Genomic DNA, 10,687 nt, shown 5'->3' with positions numbered 1-10,687 from the left:
TTCCTTCCTTCCTTCCTTCCTTCCTTCCTTCCTTCCTTCCTTCCTTCTTTCCTCTCTTCTATCTCTCTTTCTTTTCTCTCTCATTCTTTCTTTCTTTCCTTCTTTCTTTTTTTCTTTCTCTTTCTCTCTCTTTTCTCTATGTGTATGAGTGCATGTCTGAAAGTTACTTTTTACTTAATCAAGCAGAGCCCTTGGGAAAGGGTAGAGAACTCAACTTGCAGAAACCCCTGAACCTTCTGGAATGACAAGACCCATCTATCCAACTCAATCTTCTCAGTGATGAAACTTCATAATTTTCTTTCCACTTGGGATTAAAAATCCAGGCTCACCCTGCATTGTATTGAGTACAAGACAGGACATAGGATTCCTCACGAAACCAGAAGTGGGTCTAGAAGCCTTCAATGCAATAATCCTCCTAATGAAATCAACTGACCAAATTCTCCATTAACTAATATAAAAAATAAAAGGAATGTGACCATGTTTGTGTCACCAACTGGGAAAATAAATGGGTCAGACCATTTTCATTATATTAATCAATATTTTGACCAAATTGATTGTGCCATTGAGTAAAACTAGACATAAATTAAATTTGCAATGCTTTCACTTTGCTAGAAGTTAATAATTAGTGTAGCCTGCTATTTGCCATTCGCTGTGGTTGGCTATAGCAAGTCACTGTGTACCAGACAGATGAGCTCCCTGCAGGGTGAAGCTTAGGTGAAGCTAAGCATTCTTAATAAGAACTGCCTCTGGTGATTAAAAGTCAGAAAGATCCTTCTTTAAACATTTTAAGAAATCCTAATAAGCTGAGTTTGGTTTCACCCCAGGACTACTCCAGACAGTGATGAAAGTTGCTATTTACTGAACCTCTCACACTGTTACTGAACCTCTCACTGCTAAACACATCACACATATTTTCTTTCATTCCCATGAACATTTTACTTAAAAAGTGAGTTATGTGAGGTTAATTAAAGTTAAAGGATTTCACTTAAAAGGTGAAGGGTGGACAAGGCATCACCTACCAGAGCACCGCTGCTCAGCAGAATCATGAAAACGATGAAGGTTTCAAACCAGTTGTGCTCCACTATTTTATAGCAAGTTTTCCTCAAATTCCACCAGAGTTTCCCTTTGCCTTCCTCTATGCTTATCTGACAACACTTGAACTTCCGTACACAGTCTGAAATATGTGAGAGTAAATGAAGAGAAAATCATTACTCTTTGATGATGTATATTTGGGTTGGTGAGAGATTTGTCAATATTATTACCTGATGATACATTGTAAATAACTTTTATTTGATAAGATGGCTTCCACTGAAAAAGAAATCAAAATCAAAAATATGGCTTTTAATCACTTGTTCAAAAACTTTATTTTTATGTTTATAGGATTGTCTAATGGATTATATTACATTGTAAAAACTTGCCAAAAAATGGAAAAATCAAAGGAAAAATACAACCACCAAAAAGTTGATATTCCCATTCTGTCCTTATCTTATGAGTGTAATTCCACTTCTATATGGACATTTCATAAATATGCAAACTCTGATTAGTTCACTAAGTGATAACATTAACAATTCCCATCTCTTTTAAGTAAATAATTTATGAACTATTTCATAACATTTCTGTAAATAAATTACTCAAATTTATATAAATATTCTGCTATTATTTGATATTTCAGTTGATTTAATTCTGGCCATTAATGATAGCAATGTAGTAAACACCTTTGTATAATTTGTCAACTATTATATCAAAGGCTCTTCAAAAAATGTTTATTGAATACCTGGTATAGTTGAAGAATTACACTGAGCAAATGATATTATAATGTGTAAGATAATAGCTTTATCTCCAAAGAGTGTACATTTTAAGTAGGGATGATTTGTTTACAAAATACTACAGTTAAAGAAAGCAACAATCATCACAAGACAAAGTATTATACTATGAGAGTTCTTTGGTAAAGCTAATTTCTGAGCTTTATGGAGGAGATGAATTTGAGGCTAGATCTTGAAGGACATATAAGAATCATATCTATTAACAGAACATGAAGCCGTGAGGATGGAGGAACAATGACTGGAACAGAAAGAATTAGGAGTCCAGAATGGAAAAGTAGTCTAGGCACAGTGGCTCATGCCTGTAATCCTAGCATTCCAAGACGCTGAGGCAAAAAATCACTTGATGTCAGGAGTTTGAGACCAGCTTAAGCAGGAACGAGATGCTAGTGCATCGTGGTGGGTGCCTGTAGTCACAGCTACTCAGGGGGCTAAAGCAGGAGGATTGTCTGAGCCTAGGAGTTTGAGGTTGCTGTGAGGTAGGCTGAGGGCATGCCACTCTAGCTTGGGCAACAGAGGGAGACTCTGTCTCCATAAAAAAGAAAAAAAAAAAAGATGGCAAGTGTAGCTTAGAGCCCAAGGTTTTAGGTGGTTTCACACACAGCATTATTATTAAGATATTTGATCCATACTTCAACTAAAAAACTTTAGCTTACCTCAGAAAATCCTTCTGAGGTTACCCAGTGAAATATTGCCCCATATCATTGAACTCAGAACACATTTTGATATTTTTACTACTTATTTTTGCTCATAAATAATAAAAAACTTTGACCTTAACTAATACAGAAGACTGTTACTCAAGGACAGATTTAAATGAAAATTTCAGAACTAGTACCCATTATACAAATGACAGTGAAGTAAACAGCAAATTCTTTCTTTCACTTCCTTATTTTTTCTTTTCTTTTTTAAAAACCTATTAGAGATATGTGTGATTTAGCTTTCTCTGTTATATCACGGAAGGCCACAGAAAAGCCAGTTAGTAGCCTTTCTCAGAGTTGAACAGGATGTATCAAAATAAGAACATTTGATTACGTAAATTAAAGTTTACTTTTTAAACAGTGGCCTCTGTTGTGTTATGAAAAATGTAAAAAAAGTAGCAAATACAGTAGGTAGACAGGTATAGGTAATTACTGTACAGATAGACAGATGATAGATAGACAGGGAGATAGGAAAGATTAATAGAGAAGAGGAGACTAGTGGCCACGAGTGTCATCATTTTGCTTTTACCTTCTGTAAAACAGGCTTCAGGTTCCAGGGATTCCTCAGGTTCCACCTCGGGTTGCTCTCCCTCCGCGGGAGCTCCTATATCAACTGTGCTGCCTTCAGATGAACTAGTTGCATTTAGCTTCTGAAAATCAACCCCACAAAAAAGCTTTTAATTATTCTCTTTCATCTCAATATACATATTCATTCGGTGTACCCCTTAGTCTTCCGTATGCATTTTCTTGATCTGTAATTTAAGAATAACTTAAACATAATGCCAGTCTGCTTTGGTAAAGGTATGGGGTCACAAGATTAGACACAGCACCACAGTATTTTGTTTTTCTTTAAAATACGGTGTTAACAGCTCAAATAACTTTTTTGTTTGAACCCACGGATAGAGATTCTGAAATAAAATCCTGCACAAAGCTTAGGTAAGCCGCCAGAGTCACCTGGTCATCTATGATCTTGCTTTTGTCAATTAGTTGTTAAATGATATAGTTTGTTTTATTCTAAAATTGTGACCCAACCAACAAAAGCTGCACAAGTGTATTTTCATGTCAAATTCAGAAAAGATTTGATCAAGTGCACATAAACAGCAACAGTCTAAAGTCATCCACTTTTCATTGACATGAAAACATATACTACTGGTTGTTATTAAATAGATTCTATGATTTTCTAATTCCAAAAAGAGCAGCACATTGTTAGCTATATAGCAAGAGCCGATATTTTGCATTCTCTTTGGCCAATGCACTCCTGTATTTCATTGTGCATTTGGAAACTACTTGTTACTTTGGCACTCTTACCTGTCCTGTTTGTACAGGCTGAAATAAATCTTTGGTTGTTGTTTGGTTTTCCTTTATGTTAAATCAGATATCACCAAAAGGAAAATGTAATAGAAAGAAGCTGTCTTAATTCTTGAAATGCAATAAACTTTAGCCAGATCAGGCCATTCTTGGGATCAGCATAAATGAAGGAATCCCAATCTTTAACCTGGTCTCAAAATGTGGCAGGAATGATGCAGGGCCAGGTGTGAGTGCCACGCGGAATCAGAGTAGTTTGGGCCACAGCATTCTCGAACCTGTGACAATGTTATTACCATTAGTGCATAACATTAGTTAATGGTTGAGCTGGTCAGAGCTAGTTTATACAGGGATGGGGGAAGCACATGATAAAATGCACGCTGAACTACATTGAACTAGAATAAAATGGATGCTGTCATCAGACTGGAAATACTAGACTCATATTCGGGCTGAGGATTACATGAATTTTCCCTAGGAAGATGGTCTCTTTATTTTATAATAAGAATTTTCTTTACATAAAATATTCACTTAGCATGGTGGTGCTGATGAAGTAAAAAACATTGATGTATAACATATATATGAGATTAAAGATGTTCTTATCACAGGTAATTTCAGAATATCAATGATAGAATAAAATCTCATGCCTTCTTAGAATTAGGTTGGAGGTTATTTTTTAATTTGTCCAAAATAGTTAAATCAAAAAATATATATTATAAGGTGCTCAAAGGGATTTTATTTCTTTTTCTACTTATCTGGTATATCATATCAGATAAATAATCATAATATATTTGTTATTCAAATTTGAATGTATTTTGTTCAAGATGAAATACCAAAGTCAGAAGAGGTATTACAATGTTCTAATTTTTTTTAGACTTTTTCTGATTTCCTAACTTTTGTTTCTGGGTTGAATTCTCTGAGATAAGTATAACTATGTTTATATATGGATAATTGACTAAGAAATGACTAAAACATTCTCTAGTTTTAATCTAGCTAATAAATGTGTTACATATTAGGCATCTGATTATACTGATCTTGTCATTTCCAGGATGTCAAAACAGAAAACAGATAATTGGAAAAACTGAGGCTTAGTCACTCCTAGTCTAACTGTAGACACCCCACAATAGGAAATGAAAAATACTCCTTTAACAGATCACACTGCAAACACAGAACCAAGTAAGATGTGACCTGGGGCCATGGGGAAAATGAGCACTGTCTTCAGGGACCTCCACTGCTCAGGCTGGCAATGGGGAACAACTGTTTCAGAGTCTACATCAGTGCTAAGTGATTTGCAGATGCTCAGTAAATTTGGTTAAAACATGAATGCATGGGGAGACACCTATGGCTCAAAGGAGTAGGGCACTGGTCTCATACTGGAGGTAGTGGGTTCAAACCCAACACTGGCCAAAAAAAAAAAAGAATGCATGAATGAATAAATGAACAAAAACCTCCTAACAGAATGAAAGCTAGCCCTCGGGAGAGATTTAGAGATGTCGCTAGAGAATGTATTACATCAAATCTTAGTTTAAAATGTGCATATTTTCCATAGGATCTCTGTAACATTGACTACCACTCCTAGTTGTTACCACGGTAGATGCCTTTGAGAAGACTCGTGTCACCAACCCATTTCTCTCTTCACCATCTATTTCGTATCACGCTGCTTTCTCACTTCCATAAGCTCTTCAACAAGTCTGGGCTCCTAACTCCTGCCAACCAATATCACCTACAGTATGTACCTGAGACTGTTCATAATTCTTTCTACAGTTTACCATATATTTTGACTTTTGGTAAGGTGTGCATCAAATAGTTTCCGACACATGGATTCTGGTCTCCCCAACCAGCTTGTAAGACATTTAGGAGAGAACAATACACTCTGGGACCTATAAGTAATACGCCAAATACAAGAACAGACTCCAAATTGCCAGCATGATTTTCATTAAATATTGAATAAATTGTCTGTTTTCAATAGCTTGTTCAAATTAACAGTTCACTAACTAGTTTAATTAGAGACTATTAATCAATTTGTCGTACTTGGTTGAAAACGAGAACAATTTAGTTTTTTCTAATCGCTTTTTATTCATTATCTCTGGAAATTCTAATAATAAAAGGCATCATTCCTATATTCTTCTCTTATTTAAGTCATATTTAAAAATAGGAAAACGAACATTGATTTTTCCTTTTCCTTTTAATGCACTGCTTTAGTTCGGACTTAGAATTAATAGATACCTTTTTCCCTAAAGCCAAATGTTCACCTATCTAAATGTCAGGTTATTACTTTTCTAAAAGTGCAATTTGAAAGTATTATGCTTCTAGATTTATTACTTTTAGCAAAGATCATAGTTTTGCCATCTTTGAATCCTTAGCACCTATTCCAATGTTTGTGTTTAACAAATGATTGCTGAGTAAATGATTGAATGACCAGTACATTGACTTTTTAATCAACCACTGCTGCTAAAATCTCCTGAAACTTACTTTTACTTTCAAAAGAATAAAAATAATATTCTTTCTTAATTTCAGAGTAACACAAATCCTTCAAGATTCTGAGTTGTGTAAGTAATGATTAATAACTCTTAAGATTATGGGTGCTGTTTTAAAAGCAAGCTGCCAATTGTCCAGACCAAAGATGAGTCTATGAAGTAAGTTATAGTTTAACTCTGGAGTCAGGAAAACTAGTAGAAAATCATTTTGAAGGTATTTTTCTTCTCACTCAACAAGTATGTACATGAGCCTACAGAGTCACAGTGGTATATGGAACCTCTTTCTGCCCCACCTTCCCCTGAACTGGAGCACAGGACCCATGATGTTATTACTTGAATACTTTTGCATTTCTGGAACAGAGAATGTAAGGTATATATCATCCCTTTACCTCAACCAATCTAGTACGTATTTAGAGAAATAAATGTGGGTTTTATCATATTGTCTAAAGTCATACTGAATCAGTATTTAGATTCTAGGTCTTCCCTACCCCATTCTGCAGAATTTTCCAGAGAATTGCCTTGATGATTCATGAACATATCCTTTCTTTATCAAATTAAAACATCTAGTAGCCTGGACATTTAATTAAATCTTGTATTTTCAAGATAATACTTGTGATCTTGTTGATTTCCTATTTTTTCAGTATTAATTCACATTGTAGTCATCATTTTGAAATGTATTAATGTTGTGCTAAATACACATTAGAATATTCCATAAGCTAAAAATTTACTTTAAGAGATGATCCTGAAATGTAGGCAAGCAATTATGATTTGTAAAACTTTTCTGAAGGACATTAGTTCAATGACTTTCTTGAAATCACATTACAGACAAATATTACACTATTATCAAATATGTTGTTGGTTAAAACAGTTAAAATATATAAGAAGCCCATAAAAATCAACTGAATCAAATAAAGAATATAAAAATCTTCAGATCCATATAAGGTTATAATTATAATCACCCTAACTGCAGTGCAAATACACCAATTAGAACTTTAAAATGTGTATCATGATATGGAATTATTACAACTCAGACTCTTTCAAAGAAGAATTTAAAAGGTTGCCTGCAAATGTTCCCACCTGGGCACCATTCACTGAAAAATACTACGTAAGTGAGAGTCTAAAATAGCTAAAAGTAGACCAGTTTGACAAGTTGTATACTTTCCTTTGGTTTCTATGGTTATTTAGATTCTGTTTTTATAACCTTTACTTATATGTCAGGAGGCAAGTGAACTGAATAATATTGTTGCAGGAGCCCTTGCCTAGTCAAACTTTAACAAAATATGAGTGCATCCAAGGACAGGATGGTAAAGGTACCCCAACAAAAGCCAATTTTATTTGCTCTGAAGAGCTTGGTGATCATTTAATTTACTTTCAGGTGGAAATATTAATTACATTTTTTGTGGATATCTCATATTGTAGGGCTCTTATTGAAAATCTTCTGGGATTCTCTTAAATTCTGGGCACATATACTCATATGAGTTAAGCAGGGAAGAATCATATGTTGCTCAATTATCTAATAGACGTTAAGAAGCAATATTTCATTACGTATTTTTAAATACAATAGATTGAACTTTTACTTTCCACATCAATGATAAATTACTTAAACGTCAGTGGGCAAACTAATAATCTTCTTTCATAAAGTAAATTAAAGTAAATTATTTTTAAAAAATAATCACAACAGAAAAAGGAAGAGAAAACATCATTTCCTGTTAAGTTTTTTATAGGAACATTTGTTTCTCATGATAAAGGTAAGATACATTTTTTAAAAAATGTAATCAGTAAATATTATATATAATTTGGAAAAAAGAGAGGTAAATTCTAATGTGATTTTAAGCCAAAGTCTAAGAAACACACTAATGTGACTTAATAAAAGAATTGGAATTCAAAAAAAAAAACTTTAAATATAGATTATATCAAGTATTCCATATATGGCCATTTTGGTCCCTAAGAATGACAATTTTGTTGCTAACCTGTCCTTAAGGAACTCAAGGTCATTTTACAGCATAAATATTAATGCTGGAACAATGGAAGTGATGGTGTTTTTGCTTTGTTTTAGGATGGACCTTAAGGCCAAGTGACACGTTAATATGAGAAGAAATTATTGGTGTTACTTTTTAAATAAGAAATATGCCAAAATAAAAATAATCATTCTCTTTAATATATTATCCAGAAAGTCATTTTAGTGCTTATGTGTACATTAAAACATTTTTAAAATCATAAATAATGTGCATAATCTTTAATATCTTTCTTGGAATGGCCAGAGAAACACTATATCATAATGTCTGGGCCCTCGACAGATTAATAATGCTCCAAAGACACATACGTGTGACCCATTTTGTTCCTACACTAAAGATACTTGGAAAAGCCTTTTCTCCCCTCATCATTATCCCTCTGGAAAACTTCCCTATGAGGACTACACATTCTCTAGGATGAAGCCGTAGACCAGCTCCTATTAAACCCATTCCACCACTGCTTACTCAAACCTTCCCTAGATGTTTTTGTCTCCCTTCCTCTCTCTGTATTGGAATTTAGTATATTCTTTCAGGGATTGGTAAATTCACTGAAGGAAGATCAAAGACTTTTTCAAGGAAATGAGAAATTGCAATAATATGAGGGCTGAGAATAAACACATCAGTTCCTGCTTAGTCTGTATTCAACAACACTACAGCTAAACCCCCTGGATACACTGGTAGATTTTACCTCATTGTCCCACCTTCTCCAAAATGTCTTTCTCTACAGGAAAGTGGCAAATGGAATATTCAGAGAATAAGAAAAGTAAGCTTGCCTGTTTCCAAGAAACTGGAGAAAATAACTCATTATCATAATAAACCCAAATCTCAGGTTTTCTGAACAATTAATGCATAATAGGAAAAAATTATTCTCTCCACTCCTTCTATACATGTGTATCTGTGTTTAAGTGTGAGCAGTTAGCAACTGTACATCTTCCCTCCAATATGTAAGGCACTTTCTTTCAGAAATATGGAATATCAGTAACCAAATATTTTGCTCCAAAGTATAAAAGAATGCTTCAGAAATGGCATGGCCATTCTTTCTTTCAAAGAGCTGAATGTCTTGTTTTAGGGTTGTTCTACAGTTTTAATAGCAGAAGGAGAGGAAACTGCATCTAGGAGGCAAAGTATTTAATTACCTTTTAAAAAAATGGCTACATTGGATCGAGCAATATGTGTAACATATTTGTGCATAAAACCGTGATTCAAACATCAGGAAATGAAGGTTCCACCAACTGGAGTGTACACCTATTGTCATGGTCTCATAAGGGATGTCCCTCCATTTTAAAAACTCCAAAGGAACAAGAGCCCATAGTTCCTTTTCTGCGTAATTTGTAGATCATGATATATTCCAACAATATTCTTTAGGAGAAAGTTTCCCAGCAGGCGTAGATGAAACAGAGGAGGGAGAAAAATCAAAAAGCACACAGGAGCCCCGAGGATGAAAAAGGAGGCTCCAGATCTGTTTTCACAATGAACGTACCAACTGTAAGTCCTTTGTTACTATTATTATTGTCATGATTAATTGCTGTACAAAGACGTTTATTTTCTCTGCTTTCAGTCTAGGGGTTTTAGGGTAAATATAAACAGAATCGTCAAGAAAATTGCATTCTAAATGCAAAATACTTGTTTCATTTGCTAAATAAAGTGATGCCATTTTCCCTACAATGAAGCCCATAAAAATTATACCCAGGCTGCTAGCACTCAAAATAGAAACATTCCAATTCATTTATGTTATTATCACATTAAAACATCCTTTAGGAAGTTTGCCCATGAATAAGGGATTGCTTTAATTTGCGGATTACCCTTCAGAAAAACTTAATATGACACTAAACAAAAAATTACCAGCAATGTATCCTCACTGGGGCTTTATTTTTTTTTAAAGGCAGAGAATAGAAAGCTTTTCTGCAGAAGTTTTTCAAAGAGCACCTACATTTCTCCTACAGGCCCTAAGAATGTTCAAAACTCTGTAACATTAAATGGAAATTAAATAATCCATAAAGGCATGCACTTGGACTTTTTATTGAATATAATTTCTGTTAAAATCTGTAAGAAAATTAGCAACTAAATCTTTAAAAAAAAAAAGAAGTTAGGGTTGTCAGCCTTGCCTGACCATGCTTTATATGACTCAGCATAATAGCAGCTGTGCGAGTTTTTATTTTACTGCCAATGGATGGGCAAGGAACGTAGCTGAGTAACATGCAGGCCAGTCAAAAGTCACTGATTATATTTATATATGTACAACTTGCTTGGGTAACCTGGATAAAAGTGGTGACACGAGCTTTTGGCTGGTTAAAAAACACCAGCGCTGCATTCTTGATGGCTCCAGCTTGATTTTACCCCTGTGAGAAGTAAGAATGGTAAGCAGTGAAGGTCACCAT

The 10,687-nt window shown here is 34.4% G+C and overlaps 1 protein-coding gene across 1 annotated transcript in view; it reads right to left on the bottom strand.

The window, feature by feature from the left end:
- The window catches only part of SCN2A (sodium voltage-gated channel alpha subunit 2), a 90,020-nt gene that overhangs the window by 20,295 nt on the left and 59,038 nt on the right, over positions 1–10,687 (bottom strand). The window contains 2 exon segments of the mRNA XM_012808452.1: positions 1,020–1,174; positions 3,048–3,168. Coding sequence (XP_012663906.1) covers positions 1,020–1,174; positions 3,048–3,168 — 276 coding nt within the window.

Source organism: Otolemur garnettii, unplaced genomic scaffold (genome assembly GCF_000181295.1).
Source record: "Otolemur garnettii isolate 467f Iridium unplaced genomic scaffold, OtoGar3 scaffold00090, whole genome shotgun sequence".
In the NCBI taxonomy this organism is placed as follows: domain Eukaryota; kingdom Metazoa; phylum Chordata; class Mammalia; order Primates; family Galagidae; genus Otolemur; species Otolemur garnettii.
Note: the sequence above shows the minus strand (reverse complement) of the source record. Positions and strands in the feature narration are given on the sequence as shown.